The sequence below is a fragment of the Kogia breviceps genome, chromosome 8 (assembly GCF_026419965.1).
Source record: "Kogia breviceps isolate mKogBre1 chromosome 8, mKogBre1 haplotype 1, whole genome shotgun sequence".
Lineage (NCBI taxonomy): Eukaryota > Metazoa > Chordata > Mammalia > Artiodactyla > Physeteridae > Kogia > Kogia breviceps.
The window spans coordinates 109,024,831-109,045,332 of NC_081317.1; the positions used below are offsets into that span (position 1 = coordinate 109,024,831).

The window sequence follows — 20,502 nt, forward strand, 5'->3', positions numbered from 1 at the left end:
ACTTTTAGTTATGTACTACGTGGATGACAAGTAAAGAGGGAGGGAGTATAGACAGAATACTTCCTCTTCCTCTGAGGCATTTTATGGTTCTTAAAGGAAAAAAATGTGAGTTTCTACTTTTTTCCACGTTTTCACATCTCTAAATAAAATAAGCAAGAGTTTACAAGCAAACCAAAGTATATGTAAACTAAACCCTAACTCTCTGATACCCTCATCAAATGAGTTGTTATGGGAAAAAACTGTTTCCCACTTGCCTGCCTTTACACCAAGCACACCAATTGTGATTTATCTTTTATTGAGGGAACATGGTCTGTGTTTCAACCATTCTGGTGCCAAGCTCTGTTGCTTCTATAAACTGAACGCTCTTCAAGAAGGTCCTAGCCTACCCACCCTTCTTATCAGTTAAAGAGTCACCTTTCCAAGGAGCTGTCTCACACTCCCCAGGCACCCTCATTATCCTCTCAATTCCCAAACCCTGAACATGAACACAGTAAATTATAAGTTTTTCATTACTTTTGTATCTTCTTCATTAGATTACATGCTTCTTTAGAGCAACGGTGGTGACTTTCAATTCTGCATTTTTAAATGTTTCCAAAACTGACCCAGGAGCAAATTGGTACTCTCAAGGTTTACTGATCTGTGCCCTTCTCCTTACCTAAACAGCTGTAGATAGAGACAGTTTTGGAGCTGAATCCACTTTTAATACTTTCTCTGACTTCTCAGAAAACAGCTGACACTGTGCAGAGTATATATGCCTGTAGCGTGTGTGTGTACGTATGCGTGCACTTTGCAAAAGCATGCTCAAATAATTAAGAAAAGAAACGTTTTGTTTTTCTACAAAAACTACAGAAAGTAAAGCCTGACAACACTTGGCTGCAGGTACATGAATTTTAAAAGGTTGAGAAACAGCATCTCACACCTGCTTCTCTACTCTAATTATGCTATTACTAATCCCATACAGTTGGAGTAAACTAGTTAAATCTGTGTGCACAGAGTAAAATGGCTCAAAATAAAGGCCTGAGAAGCTTTCCTATAAGCCAAGTGTTTGAGTTTTGTGATGCAAAGACTTTTCCAAGTATCCTGGCATGCTCCATCTAACCTTGGCTCACGCAGTCCCTTACAGCTCTAGACGGGAACGCCTTAACACTTCCTTTCAGCCCATCTTACACAGGGTTTAAGATTCAAATCCTCCAAGATCACACCCTGACCTCGTCCTTCTCTGAGCAGCAAGAGCAGTTAGGAGTCTATAACGGAAAATTTAATAAGAGATTAAGCTCTGCCCAGTCTTTCTAAACTCTGTTCATATGTTAACCAAAGCCTTCTCAACAACCGTAGGAAGAAACGCTAATCAAGTGCCAATCGCGTGGAAAGAAATTAACCCATTATAACACTCACGTGGCACCTGAGAAACAAGTCAAACCTGGTTCATTAAGCCCAATGTTAGTTTGTATGTGAAGAAAGGTGACAGAGTCAATCTCTTAACTAACCAAAGGGGCCCGTCAAGGAATGAATAAGACCAGGCAGTTACGGGGGGTCGGGGGTGGGAGGTGGAATTCAAACTCCTCAGCAACAAACAGTAGCTTTCCTTAGCCCACCCCACTTTCTAGTCCCTGACACCCCTCCTCCGCGACGGTTCCCTTCCCAAGGTGGAAACGACGAAGTCCAAAAGGATATGCCCTCTGACCTAAGAGCAGAGACTCACCAGCTTCATATTGGACTTTTGGCTGTTCAATACCAGTCACTCCACTCCTCGGACCCAGAAAGCGTCTTCCGGTTCAGTCTCCTCCACCCGCCGGCCGAGAGCATCGCGGGACATGCAGTCTTTCTTCCCTACGCACCGCCCCCCCGCTGCATCATGGGAAATGTAGTCATCTCTCCGTGCATCATGGGAACTGTGGTCGTCTTTCCTTTTCCTCCCTTTCCTCTCAGAATACCTCCTTCCGTCAGCTCAAATTCATCCCGGCCGCCAATTCATCCTCCCTCTCCACCCCAGCATGATATCATGTCCCCCTTCTGGGCCCGGGATCCATGGTATTCTGGGATGTGTAGTCCCTACGGCTTTGGCGCCCCTTTCCCCGCCTCCCTGTGGGAAGGCGGATAGGCGCGGGACTTGCCGGGAGCTGTAGTTCTCTGGGGCCTCCGGACGCCCGCTCCGGCGCGTTTACTCAAGGGAGGCAGGAACTACAACTCCCAGGGCCGCCAGGCGGCAGCAGGTGGGAGCGGGGCTGTTGATATCAATATGGCGGTTGTCAGCCAGACAAAGACAGTCAGTCTGATGTGATTGAGACAAGGGAGGTTTTCAGGGGGAGACTGGGAGATAGGGGCCTCCCCTCCCCCTTCTCCTCTTCCTGCGCCGGCCTCAACCCCTCCCCAGTCCCCTCCCGACGGGCGCCCCACGCGGAAGACACCCCTCCCCCTCCCGCTTTCCCCTCCTCCCTACCTCAGCCCTTCGTACCGGGACGTTGGGGAGGGGGCTGTGCCGGGCGGAGAGAACTCTGCAAGGATTCTGAGGTGAGTCGAGCGGTTTGGAAGCCGGACTACCTCAAGTCTCTTTCCTCACTTCTTTCTCTTCACTTTTTTTTTTTTTTGGAGGGGTTTGGGGGAGAAAGTGAGTGGGCTGGGGATGGGTCTCTTAAGCGGCCCGAGTGAGAGGAGGGAGAAAGCGGGGGGCTTCGGATGGGGGCGACCCGGACGCAGGGTCTGGGGTGGGGCAGTTTGTGGGGGCGGTAATGGAAAGGCGTCGGTTGCTCCTCAACTCTTTCCTCCTGGTTGCCTCCCCGATGGGCGGAAGGTTTGAATCCTGGAGGTGGGGTCTCTTGTTTGGAGTTTGGGAAACTGTGAGGGGAATTTGAGGTGTGTGGGTTTGTTTGGGGTGCAGAACTGTGTTTGAAACTGGGTGACGTGTACTTGGGTGATGTGTTCGCCTTGAATAAATGACTCCGGAGAGGAAGTTCGAGAGCCGGAGTCGGAGCTTTTAGCTGGGCCTGGGCGGAGAGGCGTGCGCGAGGTGCGGGTCCTGGACCTCTGGGCTGGCGACGCGGCGCAGGGTGGCCGCGGTGAGCGACTCGTTTGTGTCCCATCGCCCGCTCACACTCCTCCCCGCCTCCCGGGACGCATCTCCACCCCAAACTCCGGGCAGGAGCTCTGGAGAGATGCGGGGGTGTGGAGATGGCTTTTTGCATCCTGAAGTCGGCAGCTAGGTGGGAAAGGAAAAGTGTTCTTAATATTTTATTCCGGAACCGTGTTTTGGTTACACTGTTGGGGCTACTTTGAAAGGAGTCCTCCACCCACCCTCACCCCGAAACAGTAGGTGGAGGGATCTCGCTGTGGTCTTGGCGTTCAATAGATTAAACAGTACTTAAGATTCGGGGGCTTGGGGGTGGGGCTTCGGGAGTGCTGCCATGTGTACGCGTCTCTGTGTTTCTACTGAAGACACAGAATGACTGTTGTGTATCCTGAGATAGGGCGACTTATTTTCGTAGTAGGAAGAACTGTTGGAAATTGTTGGAGGTGCGGGGGGAGTAGCGGAAAGGCGCTGCTTGTATTTTTCTTCTACCCCACCCTGTTCTGTCTCGCATTTGTCTGAAAGCTGGTATGGAAGAGAGAGGAAACACTGGGTGAGTGAAGGGGAGAATGCAGTTGGCATTAAAGATACTGTACTATGGAAAGTTGAATGGTGGTATACAGTGGTTGCTGTTTTTATTTACCCTGGAGCTTTAAAAAACCCTACGTATCGTTATAGGAGAGAGTGATGTGACTAGTTCATTTCTCTGGGATCCTGCAGGTATAGAAACCTCTGTCTTTTCTCCCTGCCTGCCTGCCCGCCCGCCCGCCCGCCCGCCCGCCTGCCTGTCTGCCCGCCCGCCTGCCTGTCTGCCTTCCTTCCCTCCTTCTTTCCTTTCTTTCTTGGCGTGGTACATTTCTCTTCCTGGATGGACATGCAGCCTCCTGTGCCTGTTTATTTAGTTAGTGTTACGTGGTTGTGCTTTTAGTGGTTTTGCTGTAAAATGCATCATTCCATGAAAAGGAACTGCATTTGTTTTTATTTTGCATTTCTTCCACAGGTAATTATCACATCAAGATTGCAGTGCTTTGCATTAAACTTACTTTAAAATTGCACAACTAAGATAGCTCTAGTTGAATTATGTGTATAAGTCAAGTTTGGCAAATTTGAATTCTGATTTTTTTTTTTCTTCCGCGTTTCAGTTGGAGTTATAAAGGAAAGAGGATTGCAACATCTCTTGTTTCTCACAGTCTTTAATATTTAAAAACATTACACCAGGAGATTTAAGATAATATAATTTGTACTTCTTTCGCTCTGAAATATGTTTTTCAATAACCATTCTTTTGTCACAGATTTTTAGTGTAATGGACTTTTAAATAACTAAAGGATTTGGCATAATTTCTCTTTCGACTGCTGAGAATTTAATATATTTACATATTTAATGTATTTACATATTTACATATCCAAACTTACCAATTCTTGAACCTATCAGTAAAGGATCTTAGATATCATAAAAACTGAAAGTCACACAGTGTGTAATTTTATGGTATGTTTTATAACCTTTGATTTGAAATTTCTGCAGTTGGTCATTCACACAGATAAGCTGTCTATAAACATGAGGTAGCATATATATTTAGATTAACCTGAATAGAAAAAAAAATTGATGTGTTTTCTAAATCTCGAATTTAGAACATACAATATGTTGATACAAAGTTGAGGTTTCAGTTTGCTATAGACTAGGATTTCCATAATTATTTGTTTTAACCTTCTATTTTAGCCTGAAATATTACTTTGCAAAAACTGGAGAAAAATCCTGTGTAGCTACATAATAGTGTTTTTCTGCTGAAAGATATTCTATTAGACATACATAGTGTTTTAAAATGTTCAATAATTATTTTAGAAATGAAAAAACTAAAATGTTTGTTAAGAGTTGGAAAAATATTAAAATATAAGAAGATTTTATCTTCCACCCACCCTCACCTCAGATTTTCTTTTTGTTTGTTTTCCTCTACGGAAATGCAAAGTTACTTACTGGGAAAGGCGTTCATTAAACTTTTTCTGACTAGTGGTTTGGTTGAAACCAGATATATTCCTTGCATTCGATGGGGTGGGGTGCTTCTGTTGCATTTTAGGCACAGAGCATTAAAATGTTGTAAAGCCTTTACTGCAGGTTAAAGCATAATACGTTCTCAGCATGTGGAAGTCAAATGGTTTACAAAAAAAGTAGAAAATCAGGGCATTGGTGCCTGTCAAGCTTAAAATTTAATCCCGTAACTGTGAAAGACATGTTTATTTAATGTGATTGCTTCTAAAAATGTTGCCTGTATTGGGAGGTTGAAAATCCAAACTGTTTTTAACCAATCTGTTGCTAGTGTACTGCATACTGTGAATACTGTGGTTGCAAACGTGCATCAAGGAACCTTTAGGGGTCAGCTTTATATTGAATGTCTTTAGTGAGGCTTCAGTTTTCACTGCTGTATGAATAGATTTCAGTCTTTTTAGCACAATTCCTTAGTGGAAGCATCACTAATAGAAACTTAATAGCTCAGTATTGGTAAGTTATAAATATGTTGCAACAAACCTTTCATTGTTTCATCATTTAAAAAGATAGAAGTGACCAATTTATGGCAATATTTGTGGCAAGCATTGATTGGTATGGCATTGCTTGTTTCAGAAGAAGTTAAACACATGGGGAGTATTTATGCTTAATTTGTTCATTTTGGATCTTTTGTTTGTTATATTGATAATAAGTCCATTCCTCTTTTAAGGTTTCAGATAGCTTCCATGTTTCCTGTAAAACCATGTTTGCTTTTTTGATTCATTTCTTTGCAGCTCTTCTATTATTTTTGTATGCAGATCTTTTTTTTTTTTTTTTTTTTTTTTGCGGTACGCGGGCCTCTCACCGCTGTGGCCCCTCCCGTTGCAGAGCACAGGCTCCGGACGCGCAGGCTCAGCGGGCCGTGGCCCACGGGCCCAGCCGCTCCGCGGCATGTGGGATCTTCCCGGACCAGGGCACGAACCCGCGTCCCCTGCATCGGCAGGCGGACCCTCAACCACTGCGCCACCAGGGAAGCCCTGTATGCAGATCTTTAAACTTCACTTATTTCTCTTGGGAATTAGAAATTTATCCTAGGGTGTCATTTTTCATAAATGAAAGTTGGTATACTCCTCAACTTTTAAAAAATGTTAACATTTATAGGTAAACTTAAAAATGCTCAGTGAAAATAGGTTGGGTTTGTTTTGTGTACCTGCTTTATTTAGGGTTTTTTTGGCTTCCAGAATTAATTTTACAGCTCCCTTTGCTGTATGGTTAGATTATTTTCTTAACTGTTGGCTTTTACGTCTTAATTTAGTAGAACTTTATAAAAAAAGTTGTTAATGAGTGGAAATCACAGCTTGTCTAAAGTGTCATGTATATACATTCACATATGCACTCACATATATAAAGCACTTTTATGTTTGTTTTTATATGATAGTGGTGTATATCTATCAGGCATGCAACCCATAAAAAAGGAATCTGAACCACAAATAATAGGAGAATCTAAAAAATGGCTCAAGCTAGAAACCAGAGTAAGCACCACCACATGTTGTCCACATTATAGAAGCTATGGAGATTTTCAGTATCACTGCAAACCATGATTTTAGCAGATTCTGCCAAAAATCTGTTTCTCTCAAAAAGAAAGCTAGTGGTATTGAAATTTTTCTGAAAATAATATTAAGTAATATGTGATTAAATTCCTAGGTGCAACCTCCCCTCCCCACCCCCTACCCCCCAGGTGACTTACTGGTCTTAGGTCCCATCCTAAGTAAAGAGTATAGATTTTTCTGAGTGATAATGTGATGTAAAACTCTTAGTTAGAGCCTATTTAAATATAACCCAGTGCTTTTGATAACTTGTTTTTCTTGATCTTAGATGAAACAAATTGGAAATTTACTATAACATTGTTTTGGACACCTTCCAAGAGCATTTTGTTACTGGAAGGCCCTGGCTTTAGCATAGTTTTACCCTTACAGAGGTAATAAGGTTGAAGTTGCTGTAAGTTTTTCCAGTGGTTATTATAATCCTAATGTAGTATTTTACAGATCCTTGACTTGGGCTATAAGAATAGTGGGGTTTTTTTGTTTGTTTACATTTACAGACAGAAGGGGAAAAAAACCTAGTCGATTTAACTTTTAAGTAATGAGTTTTACTTTTTTTGAATCTTAAAAGAGGTGTCTACAGACCTCTCCCTATAAGTGGTAAAATGATTCTAATCCATTTAAAGGGCATTTAGGTTTTTTTTAAAATTTAGAGTGCTGATTATAAGAATGTTTACTAAATTTCACAGATTCTCTGTAGCTTCTCTGTCCATGTAATGTTCACTGATGGTCTGCGTGTCATTTATTGAAAATATTTAATAGCTGTCTTTACTGTATGCATATTAAACAATTAGTGTGGAGGCCAAGTGGCAGTAATTGTAAGTTATTTAGTCACATTTTTCAGAGAGGATAAAGTCAAATACTGTGGTATTGCTGGTATGAGGATGATTTAATACTAAACCTTTCTGCTTTCGATAAAGTAATAGTATGATTAAAATGTGAAGCTGTTGGCTTGGGCCTAGTCAGTGAAGCCTTGGAATCATCCTCACTCTCCCTTTTCCAATCATAAGTCAAGTTGATTTTACATCCTCTGTATATATCTATTCAATTATTTTCATTCTATTGGTATACCCTTAATTGAGGCCTTCATCATTTCTGTCTTTCCTCGTCAGGCTCTTAACTAATTTTGAGGTTTCAGTTTTTTTCCTTAGTCGTTATTCACTCCTACCTGATAGATCTTGCTAAAATAAAATGTGAATTTGAATATCGGTCTTCCTTTGCTTATAATCCTTCATTGGCTCCTTAGCCTTTCAGATAAATCCCAACTATCATTCTACCTGTGTCCAAATCTTGGCTCTGCCACTTACTAGCTATGTGACCTTAGACAAATGATTTAATCTGTCAGTGCCTCCGTTTTCTCATCTGTTGAAACAGACTAAATACTTCTTATTTCATAGGATTATTGTGAGCCCTTAGAATGATGTTGAGTCCTTAGACTGCTCTTGGCATATCATAAATGTTAACTATATAATTTTCATGTTATACCAGATAGTTTATGTTCTGGTTCCTGCCTTATAATTTATCATTACCAATCCCAGACCCTATGCCTTAGCCATGCCAAACTGCTGGTAGGCCAAATAAACCTCTTTAGTATAGATAAGGAGGGTTGGGTGTTAATCTGTGAGAGTTGCAGTTGTAAGTAATGTCTTCAAAAGTAAAGAATAGTGAACTTTAAAGTTTATTGCTATGTGAAGAATGCTTCCATATTCTCTGGCTTCTATTTTTTTCTCCGAAAGTAAAAAGTAATATTAGTTAAATTACTGCCTAATTTAGGCTACAATTTTAAAATTCACTTTTCTAGCCCCGTTAATACATTCTTATGTTTCTAACCTAGCTTTCCCCTTGTTAATGTGACTTTTCTTATCTTCTCACTAACTTCATTGAAGACCTATTAACTTTGTGTAGCTTCTTTCACTTTTTCCCCCCACAAATCTGAATCCTTGTTCCATTTCACGTAATGTGTTTTCTTTACATTGCTGTTGGAACAGTTGCATAGTTGCATTATATGATCTGGAAGCCACTTTAGACAGACATCAGTTTTATTTACATGCTGGTGTTTATACTTGAGGTTGGGTGGCTCTACCGCTTCAGTTGATTTTCCAAAGTGGTAGATGATATACATATGGTGATTTACATCTGTGTCTCATTCCTCTCAAGAAGGAGAAAGAGTGCCCTGTTTTTACCAAACTGAGTCTTATAAGGATAAATGTTACCCAAAATGATTGTGTAGAGGAAGCAGGATGATAGCTAAGGTATCAGTTCACACTTTAGAATGTAAATTTTTGTAGGAGGCTATATTATGACTAGTTTGCAACCACTAATTTAGCCAGCATTTGCCTTCATGGAACATAATTGTTCACTGTGGGGAACTTGAAAGTAGCTATTCTGAATATTATCTTTATTTGGTTGAAAATCCATTTTCTGGAGTCAAAGATAGCCTGTGTTTAGTTTTTCGTTGTAGCTGTTTAGAACCGTTAGGGACAAGAATAGTTGCTGTTCACTTTGTTGTCTGAGGAAGACCTCTTTGAAAAGATGGCATGATCTTATTTGGAATACTGTGTCATGCTCTTCACAAAACTCATATTCCTTCAAACGTGGAAGTTCTAAGGTTAAATATAAATTTCTTTTGAGATTATTTTTCCCCTCAGAAAAAGTTTTTTTCCTTTAAACAAAGTATAATAGTTAAAATATATATATACTGATTGCATTTTAATGCAACCCAGGCATCAACCGACCTGATTATCTTCCGTAAAACAAGTTATTGTTAATGGCTGCAAGTGATTGGTTACTTCTAATCTTATGTTCCTTTGTCAACAGCATATCAATTAGGTGCCTTTACTCTGTTATTGACCGTGAAAGTTCGTGTGTATTATTACCTGGTTAGGTCTCAGTTTTCCAGTCTACTAAACAGGGTATTTAGGTTAATTCTTTTATATTTGTGGTATTTTTATTATTAATTAAACTAAAAATTGTTTGTTTGCTTATTTATTTACTTTTAAAAAATATTTTTTATTGTGGTAAAAGTCACATAATATAAAACATACTATTTTAACCATATTTAACTTTACAGTTCAGTGGCACCAAGTACATTCACATTGTTGTGTAACTCTCACCATCATCCATCTCCCCAATTTTTCACCTTCCTAAACTGAAACTCTGTCTCCTTTAAACACTAACTCTCCATTCCCCTCCCCACACCCCGGCCCTGGCATCTACCAATGTGCTTTCTGACTCTATGAATTGACTATTCTAGGTACCTCGTATAAGTGGAATCTTTAAATAATTATGGATTCACAGGCAGTAGCAAAAGTAGTAGAGAGGGCCTTGTACCTTTCACTCAGTTTCCCCTAATGGTTACATCTTATATAACTTTAGTGCAATATTAAAACCAGGAAATTGGCATTGGTACTATGCGTATGTATAGTTCTTTGCCATTTTATCACATGTGGATTCTGTAACCACCACCACAATCAAGATACAGAACTCTTATCACCCCAGAGATTAAATAATTCCTCTTATTCATAAATTCTGTCAGTATAAGGAGAAAGATACCAGTTACTGGGTCAGTAACGTCACTCTTTTGCCTTTTGTAGTGTGGAAATTCTTTTGGCACATCTTGAAAGTTTTTTAATTAATTAATTAATAATTTTTGGCTGCTCTGGGTCTTTGTTGCTTCGTGTGGGCTTTCTCTAGTTGTGATGAGCAGGGGCTACTCTTTGTTGCAGTGCATGGGCTTCTCATTGCGGTGGCTTCTCTTGTTGCGGAGCATGGGCTCTAGGTGCATGGGCTTCAGTAGTTGTGGCACGTGGGCTCAGTAGTTGTGGCTCACAGGCTCTAGAGAGCAGGCTAAGTAGTTGTGGTGCACGGGCTTAGTTGCTCCGTGACATGTGGGATCTTCCCGGACCAGGGATCGAACCTATGTCCCCTGAATTGGCAGGCGGATTCTTAACCACTGTGCCACCAGGGAGGCTGATCTTGAAGGTTTTTATGGAAAATTCCAGTTAAGCTCTCTTATGAGAATTTTAAAATTGGCAAGCTTTATTTAATTGAAGATTTACAATATTAGTACCTATTAAACATTTTAGTAAAAAGTTAACAATAATATTAAAAATGTCTGTAAATCGAATGTGTATGATTTAAATGAATTCAAGGCTTAAATGGTATATTTCTTGCCAGAGAGGATGTATGCTAGAATCTGTGTTAGATAAACAAAATAATAGTTATTGTGGCATTAGTTTGGTCTTTGACAGTGTTGAAGCAAACTTGTTGGATTAATTTATTGTGAACTCATGTTATGGCTTTGTTTGGGATTTGTTATATGGGAATACTCTTCAAAGAAAGTCAGTTCAAAGACTGTTTTCAGGGCTTCCCTGGTGGCGCAGTGGTTGGGAGCCCGCCTGCCGATGCAGGGGACATGGGTTCGTGCCGCGGTCCGGGAAGATCCCACATGCCGCGGAGCGGCTGGGTCCGTGAGCCATGGCCGCTGAGCCTGCGCGTCCGAGCTGTGCTCCGCGACGGGAGAGGCCACAGCGGTGAGAGGCCCGTGTACTGCAAAAAAAAAACAAAAAAAACAAAAAAAAACAAAGACTGTTTTCAGAGAAAATATCTTTAGAAGAAAAAAATGGTAAAGATACTATTGTTAGTCTAGGTACAAGAAAAGACCATCAATCAGGTTAAAGGCCAGTTACAGGGCTGGCCTTTGCCTCCCCTTTATCAGCTGTATGAGTTATAAAGCCTGCCTTCAAAGATGAGGCTATTAATCCAACGTACTACTGATTATTACAGACCTCAAACAACAAAGGTCTGCTTTAAATAGGCTTACAAAATATTTTCAAATATATTAACAGAAAAGATATGTCATGTGGTTTTTGTCTCTTCTGGGTTTGAGACAATTTTTTTGTCAACACTGATAATTTGCTTTGAAAACATCAATTAAATTTTAATTTGTTTCATTGATAAGAGTATGGTAAATATAGGTGGTTCTTCCTGAGTAGTAAAATTCATATTTAGAGAACTTGCTGGCTATCTGAGATTTCACTTTCTTCCTGGTACAATTTTTTTTCTCTTTGGATTTATCTGTTGCCAGCTTTTTGTATATCTTGGTGTACATTCTAAAAAAAGTAGTGCTTTAATCAGTTATTGTTTGGCTTCAAGGAGAGGTTGTTGTAGGGATCCAGCTCTTTTCGGTTGATAAAGAACAACTAGACCTTGTGCAAATGGGAGAACTGTCAAGATCTGAGAAGCTAGTCTCTCTCTGCCTCTCATTCTGGGGATATATGGTTTCTTGTCTTGCCTTCCCTTTACAGGTCTGTTTCATCTACCTTTCCCACTTCTCCCTTCCACTTCTATTTGCCTTGGTATAGTTTTCCTTGGTTTCTGCTTCTCCGTAACTTTGACTTGCACGTGGATTTGGTTTGCCGTATTGCTGACTTGAACTGATCTTTCCTTCCTAATGGTGACAGTGTGTTTCTTTTAGTTCAGTTGGCGAGAGAGAAATCTGAATGCATTGCATGACCATGAGTTAGATGTCTGTTCCTATTCCATGACCTTGGTGAGTAGGATGCAGGAGGAAGTCACCTTTCATATAAGGCTAATGACTTTGGGTGCTCTACATGAGGAGGATTCTTTTGTAGGGATTGAACAGGGCATTCAGTTAAATATGTCAAGTCTAGCAGTGCATGTGTAGGTACTCTGGGATACAAAGGTGAATTGAGTGTCATCCTTCAAGGATCAAATAATGTTCAGGAAATGGCAGAAGTCTCCCAGTATAATTTAGTGTTAGTTTTTTATGTTAGCCACCTCAGGCCAACCAGAACGATGACACGGTAGGACTATAGAACTAGCCAGGATTAAGGAAAGAGAACCAGAGGGAACACTGGAGACATGGCTTCAGATTCTACAATCTGAATCACAGATCTGCTAAAGCATGAAAGTACCTAGAAGCGCTTCTTTCAAGATCCTAGTTGCTGCTATCATGGAGCATCCCTGTTGAATAAGGAGGCTCTCTTTTCAGTTCCATGTCATATCAATAGACAGTTTTTTGGCCACCATTTGTCCCATCGTTGGGGTCAAAAGACATCTTAGAAGAACTCACTCCTTCACAATTCCAGAAACTGGAGCATTCTCACAGACCCTGTCTACATAGTGATGCTATCCTCTTAGAAAATGTCTTCCATCCTTGATAAGCTTTTGCGGTAAATCAGGACGAAGACAGGACATTTGCGCCTTTTTACTTTAGGGGCAATAAACCGGAATTCAGATGCTGAGTCTGTAGCAGTGAGCATCTTCTTTAACACAGATCTGGTAACATAACAATTGACATATTGAATACTGGAGAGGGTGTGGAGAAAAGGGAACCCTTCTTCACTGTTGGTGGGAGTTGGAAACACTATGGAAAACAGTATGGAGGTTCCTCAAAAAACTAAAAATAGAGTTGCCGTATGATCCAGCAATCCCACTCCTGGGCATATATGCAGAGAAACCTCTACTTTGAAAAGATGCATGCACCACAGTGTTCATAGTAGCACTATTTACAGTAGCCAAGACGTGGAAACAACCTAAATGTCCATTGACAGATGAATGGATAAAGAAGATGTGGCATGCATATATACATATCACAATAGAATATTACTCAGCCATAAAAAAGAATGAAATAATGCCATTTGCAGCAACATGGTGGACCTAGAGATTATCATACTAAGTGAAGTAAGTCATACAGAGAAAGACAAATGCCATATAGTATCACTTCTATGTGGAATCTAAAATATGATACAAACGAACTTATTTACAAAACAGAAACATACTCACAGACATAGAAAGCAAACTTACGGTTACCAAAGGGGGAAGGGGAGGGGGAGGGATAAATTAGGAATTCGGCATTAGCAGATACAAACTACTGTATATGAAATAGATGAACAGGGTCCCACTGTAGAGCATAGGGAACTATATTCAATATCCTATAATGAAAAAGAATATACTGAATCACTTTGCTGTACACCAGAAACTAACACAACATTGTAAATCAGCTATGCTTCAATAAAAAGGTAAAAGACATATTGGGTCAGTCCAGTGTCCAGTCAACACCATATTTTATTTTTAACAGAAAATCTAGGGACTTCCCTGGTGGTCCAGTGGGTAAGACTTCCATGCTCCCAATGCAGGGGGTCTGGGTTCAATCCCTGGTCGGGGAACTAGATCCCACATGCATGCCGCAACTAAGAGTCTGCATGTTGCAACTAGAGATCCCGCGTGCTGCAACTAAGACCCGACACAGCCAAAAATAAATAATAAATAAATAAATAAGATTTTTTTAAAAAAGAAAAAATCTATGATGTCAGGGAAAAGAACTAGAGCTCCCCCACCCAATGTCGGTATCGAAGTTGATGTGGATTTCAGGGCTAATAACTCCAGAAACAAGTCTTGATTATGTTACCAAACCAGGACTGAAATTTTAGAAATAAACACAAGTCAAGCATAGGCAATGAAAGAACCTAGAAGATCTGAGTCCATACAAAGCCACAGGAGAGAAACAGTTGGGGAGTGTTTACTTCTAACACTTAGGCTGCAGCAGAGGAAGGAAGGCAGTGCAACTTTTGTGCAAAAGAATTGCCTGGAAAGAGTATTAAAATTTTAGTTTTCTGAGCTCGACCACCAGATTCCTAAAATCTTAGATGGGCCTAGGAGTATGCGTCCTTTATAAACATACTAGATAATGCTAATAATGTGGTCCTCAGAACATTTGGAAAATGCACGGACAAACATAGTACCGACTGAGAACCTTCTATGTGTTTGGTTCTGTGGCAGAGTGCTTGGTAATCTTAAATACCTGTTTGAAACTCGAAATGTTTTCTCCCCGACGTTTGCCTGCATTATGTTAAACATTGCATATCCATCCTCTGTAACTGTTTATACCACTAAATTGTGCCATGGGATATGCTCTGGTTTAAGCAAGGCTGTTTTTCTAGATGTTATACTTAATGGTTAGTAAGATGGTATGGGAAAACGAACGAACTTTTTGGCCAAGCCAATATCATGCCCAAACATCGAGTCTTTTATGGTTATATCATCAGTTCATTTTCTTAAACTTTTATATTTTCACATTCCAACTCTTAAGGCAGTCTTCCCTTCTTTTTTTTCCCCCAATAAATTCTCCCCTATTCTAGTTTTCTGGATCCATTAAGCAAGATTTCTTCATAGTATGCCATTTTGAAACTTTGCCCTCACAAATTTACTTACTTACTTTTTTGGGGTCTGTCATCAGTCTTCTCAGAGTCTTAATTAATCCTAGAATATTGAGCTGGTTGAGAACATGGACTTAGGAGCCAGACTGTTTAGGTGCACATCTGACCTCCACAACTTACTCTGTAACTTTATTAAACCTTGCTGTGTCTCAGTTTCTCCATCCGTAAATTGGAGGTTAATGTAAGTACCTATATCATAGGATTGTTGTGAGCATATCAGGCAATATTGTAAAGTGCTTAGGATAGTGGTTGGCACAGATTAAGGCACACCTTATTATCTTATTATTAGTTGGTTCTGCCTTTGTGTCTAAGGTATTTACTCCTCTCCTGTAAATAGAATTCTCATATGTTGGAAGTAATCCCTTCCTAGCTGACTTAGGTTTTGTTTGTTGATTTGTTTTTCTCAATTAATCCTTTTGTAGGCCTTAGTTGCATTTGACACAAATGCCTATTTCCTTTTAGTTAAAATTCCTTCTATCCAGGTCTTCTTCCTTCCATCTTTTTCCTTTCTTGTTAAAATTTACCTCTGGTCTTAGAGTTCCTACATTTAAAACCTTTAAATCACCCGTTTAGTACTTTCCTTTTCGTACCTCTCTCCCTCCTCCCCCATCTAATTTATCAGCAATGTTCTGCTGATTCTTTCGCCATCATGTTTCTTAGATCATTCTCTTCCTTTTTACTTCTGTAGTTGCCATCCTCATCACTTCTTGCTGAGATGATTGCAGCAGTAAAACTGGCCTTCCTGCCTCTTCCCTGCTCTATTCCATGGTGCACAGTACTGTTAGAATAATTTTCATCAAACACTTTTCATCAAGTCATTCAAGAAGTACCTTAGTTCGAATTGTGTTATATTTCAGTTTTTTATCCTTGTGCTTTTTTTAAAGGTTTTCTAACATTTTTTTCCCTCCCTTACCAGCATTCTATCTTCTTATTCTTAAAGATGGTTTCTGTATGACATTCAGGTAAATTACCTTTCTTCCTGCTGTATGTTTACAGCCTTTATTTCTTGGTATCTGCTATTTTCTCCATTTAATATGTTTCTCCATTTAAAAGATATCCTTATCTTTCCAGTAAAAATGTTCTTTATAAAACCCATTTAAAGCCTTCTCTCTCTGAGGAGATATTTTCCAGTGAACCTTGTCACACTTGGACCAGTCATTTTCTCCGTATATGAGCTGCACTTATATACTCAGTTACTAGTTTATATAATTTTTTGTATTTACTTGTATATCACATTTAAAATATTTTAGTTTTCATTTCCTGCGTATGAATTGGATTCCTAGTTGAAGTGTAAAGTCCTTGTGTCTCCTATTGGCTTATCCTTCTCTGCATTCTTTTCTCTCCCCTTTTAATTTTATTTTGCGGTATGCAGGCCTCTCACTGTTGTGGCCTCTCCCGTTGCGGAGCACAGGCTCCGGACGCACAGGCCCAGCGGCCATGGCTCGCGGGCCCAGCCGCTCCACGGCATGTGGGATCTTCCCGGACCGGGGCACGAACTCGTGTACCCTGCATCGGCAGGTGGACTCTCAACCACTGCGCCACCAGGGAAGCCCCCCTTTTAATTTTCATAGTTCATTACTATGTCTCATTCATCCAACCAATATTGATTACATATTATGTAAGACCTAGGCCTAGGCTGTAGGAAGCTCACAGTTTGGTTTTGATAGGATTGGAAGGAGGACTCAATCCTGAGTTACAGATCTCAGTACTGTATCTGAATCATTCTTGATTCAGTGATTTCTCTGACCCACCCTTAAAAATAGTAATTAGCACTCAATAGATTGCTGAGTCTAAGTTCCTGGCAAATATTTTTGCTATAGAATGCTGGTAGTAAATGACAGTAGTTCAGAATGGTAAGAGTAGATGATAGGTAGGAATTTTAGGTTCACTGTCTTCTGAGGATAAGCTCAGTTTTTCCTTCTTTTATTTTACCAGAACAATGGGAGATCTAGGGACTTAAAAATTGCAGTTATGAAGTTATTATATAGAAAGGAATCTAAGCAATAGAAAAGTATGTATAAAATAAGTGTAGCTTCCCCCTCTTCTTCCCAACACATTCTACCTTGGTTCCTGTCTATTGGTCATAACAAACCTTCCTAAACCATAGTAGTTTAAAACAGCAATAATCATTTTATTATCCTCTTGCAGGGTTCTGGGAGTTGCTTCAGTTAAGTGGTTCTCACGTGGGGTCTCTTGTCTGGAGTTATGTGAAGGCTAGATCACCCATGTGTCTGATGCCCCAGTTAGGAGAACTCACACAACTGAAGGCTGAGATAGCTTCAGCTTCTTAGATACCTCTCTGTCTCTTTGATCCCTCCAGTATGGTGGCTTCAGGATAGTTGGACTTCTTACATGGTACCCCAGGGCTGGCTCCAAAGGCAGGTATCCCAAAAGAGAAAGAAAGCTAAACATATCACTTTTTATGACCTAGTCTTAGAAACCATACAATGTTACTTATCCAGGCAGTCATGCTGGCCTGCCCAGGTTCAAGAGCTGGGAACGCAGACAGACTCTACCTCTTGATAGGGGGAGTGACAACGTTCTAGAATAATATGTATGAAGGAAATATTGTTGTGGCAATTATGGAAAATACAAAACATCAGGGATAAATGCTGTTAATAATTTGGTTTACTGTTAAATCATTTTCTTTGTATGTACAAATCATATTTCCAACTGTCTACTTACATGATTTTATCTTACTCCAACTTTTTTTTTTAATGTCATTAGGTAACTTTGCTATATTTGACATGGACATATGTTATTCCATTACATGACAAAATAAATATTTAATATTCTAAGAGGTAAAACAACTTATTTGATAGATGTTAGAGTTACTGTTTTTAAAAAATTTTTATTTTATATTGGAGTATAGTTAATTAACCAACTTATTTTTTGTTTAACAACATATAATGTTGTCATTACTCACCTTATTTTTTTTGAACATTATAAATTAGTGAATCATAATTTGCCATAACCACTCATCTAATAGTAGACATTTAAGCTTTTTGGAGTTTATGCCTAGGAACCTCTCTTGACTGGTAGTGGATAGGCCTGCAGTAAATGTTGCAATAATAGGACTACGTAGTCAAGTGATAATAAGCTTTTTCCTCATGCTGCTCTTCCAACCATTTGGAAATTGTTTCTTAAATGTTTTTTTCCCTTTGCTGCTGCTGCCTCCTTTTCCTCTCCCTGGTCTGACTAATTCAGTAATTCTGTGCTTCTGTCTTGATCTCAGAAAAGATGTGGAAGAAATGGGACTATCATCATATATAAAGTAAAGCTATCTTATTTGGCACTTTACCAATTCAAGGATTGTTTTTCTTTCTTTCTGTTAAGTATAGAGAAGCCATTAATTTTACCTAGTAGTTGATCAATTAATCAAAAAAATTGGCTATAGTAAAAATCGTTAAAAGCTGATTACTTAAACATTTCACTTTAATGAAAAAATATAAATATACATGTATTTATCAATCATTTGATATAGGGCGGTGGGTCTCCATTGGGATGATTTTACCCCCTGGGGATATTTAGTAATGTTTGGAGACATTTTTGATTGTCAGATCTGGGTGGGGGTGCTGCTGTTGCCATCAAGTGGATGGTAGAGAAACCACTGGTAGGATGGCTGCTAAGCATCTTTCAATTCTCAGGACAGTGTTGCTTTCCACCCCCACCTGCAGACAAAGAATTCTCTAGTCCAAAATGTCCATAGTGCTGGGGTCAAGGAACCTTTATCTGTGGCCAAGATCTTTTCTGGATGTGTGAATTCACAGACTGGCACTCTGCATCAGATTTTCATGCATAAACCATACCCATAATGTATTTTTTATGATTTCAAGTTTTGATTTCTTTTAAATGGAGGTAGACCTTAAAGACACTTATTATATAATCTGTGAGTCAAATCTTAATATTTTATTATTTTCCCAACGTCTACAGTAGTCTCACGCCCACCCAATTCAATAGCATTTCTTTTTTAAAGTAAATCATTTATTATCCCAAAATATCCCATCTTCTTTTTCAACCTAATTTTTACAGAAACAATTCTTTATACTCATTTTGTTAGTTTAGATAAGATATAATTAAACTCCACAGTTGCAAGAACAACTGATGTAAACGGTGAGGGAGCAAACCAGCCTACTCTTGGTTGGCACACAGAGGAGTATATGAGGTATTAGTCTTTAGTATCCCATGTCAGTTTGTTTTAAAAGGGGAGTCTAGAAGGTGTTGGTTGATTGTGGTGGTTGGTTAAGTGTAGGTTGGCTAAGAGCTTCTATATGAGCAATAAGAAACTGAAGAATCTTTTTGTTTATCAAAAAGAATTGTTTTCAGGCTTCCCTGGTGGCGCAGTGGTTTGAGAGTCCGCCTGCCTATGCAGGGGACATGGGTTCGTGCCCTGGTCTGGGAAGATCCCACATGCTGCAGAGTGGCTGGGCCCGTGAGCCATGGCCGCTGAGCCTGCGCGTCTGGAGCCTGTGCTCTGCAACAGGAGAGGCCACAACAGAGAGAGGCCCGTGTACTGCAAAAAAAAAAAAAAAAAAAAAAAAAAAAAAATTGTTTTCAAAGTAAGTTCACTGAAAACTAATTCTTACTTAAACAGGCCAAAAAAACTACCCCCAAAACAAAAACAAAAACCACACACATACACAGCAAAAGTAGACAAACAAAAAAACCTATGAGCATCATATAACGTTATATTACAATTGCGTTTGTCTTGCCCCAAATTGGTTGGATTTATAAGGACCTGATGGAGGAGAGCTGGAAGAGGCGATACCAGTAGTAGCCTTTGAAAGAGAATAATGGTCTTCACTCTTGATTTATATGCTTTAGTGGTAGGATTTCAGGGATCTTTGGTATTTGGGATAATCAGGAAGCCTCTTCTATTTAGAAGTTAATAAATTATTTTGCTGGGTTGCAGTCCCTCTTGTGAAATATATTTAATCATATTTTTTTGTGCTTCAGAGACCAGCTGGCATTATTCTATTTAACAGATCTCTGTTTTAAGCAGGCTAACTTCCATGATTGTCTTCTGTCTTCCTAGATTACCTTCATCTGGACCTTTGCATGTTAAACCCCATCAACCAGTCTCTTGCCTTTTACTAAAACATTTCTTATACTTCTTTAAAATACTTGAACTCAGTATCTCAATTTTACTAGTTAATTAAAGACTTGATTCTAATACATTTCTGATCTTTGCATTACTAGCACTTTTTTCAGTTTTGATTATATGGATTTTCAGAATATATGCATAATTTTGGTTACATGAATTTGTGCAAGCTGACTCATTGCCTAATAAAAACGGTGTTATTTAGAATTTAATCAGAGATTAATCAGAGAAATCCAGAAACTGGCATTTTAGATACCCTAATGAATTATCTAGTCACCAGTACCCAGTGGGAAATAGAGCCTGAATAGATGGTTAATCTTCTCAGAGCTAGAGGATTAAACTGAATTAGCATAGGATTGTTAAAGTTGTTGATTACTATTTCTGTAGTTGTTGGGGGGAAATGTTAGGTCTCCTTTCCTGTACTTTTTGCTAATGGTGGTGATTTCTTTATGGAGAAAAACTTGTAAGAGAGGATAGGAGATTACTTAGAGCAGCGTAACTGAGCTTAACTCTTAGTT

The 20,502-nt window shown here is 39.5% G+C and overlaps 2 protein-coding genes across 12 annotated transcripts in view; one reads left to right on the forward strand and one right to left on the reverse strand.

Annotated features, from left to right (window-relative positions):
• INTS9 (integrator complex subunit 9) overlaps positions 1–2,038 on the reverse strand; it is a 110,284-nt gene extending 108,246 nt beyond the window's left edge. The window contains exon 1 of one of the 3 annotated variants that reach the window (XM_059071337.2): positions 1,703–2,038. In XM_059071337.2, coding sequence (XP_058927320.1) covers positions 1,703–1,711 — 9 coding nt within the window. In that variant the 5' untranslated portion in view covers positions 1,712–2,038. The remainder of the gene's footprint in view (positions 1–1,702) is intronic. The other 2 variants (XM_067039992.1, XM_059071338.2) reach the window with 2 other exon arrangements.
• A 154-nt stretch (positions 2,039–2,192) lies between these two features.
• Positions 2,193–20,502, forward strand: part of HMBOX1 (homeobox containing 1) — a 182,794-nt gene continuing 164,484 nt past the window's right edge. For 8 of the 9 annotated variants that reach the window (XM_059071360.2, XM_059071354.2, XM_059071355.2 and 5 more), the window contains exon 1: positions 2,202–2,511. The gene's annotated coding sequence lies outside the window, so the exon portion shown is untranslated. Of the gene's footprint in view, positions 2,512–20,502 lie in introns of all 9 variants that reach the window. The other variant, XM_067039997.1, reaches the window with a different exon arrangement.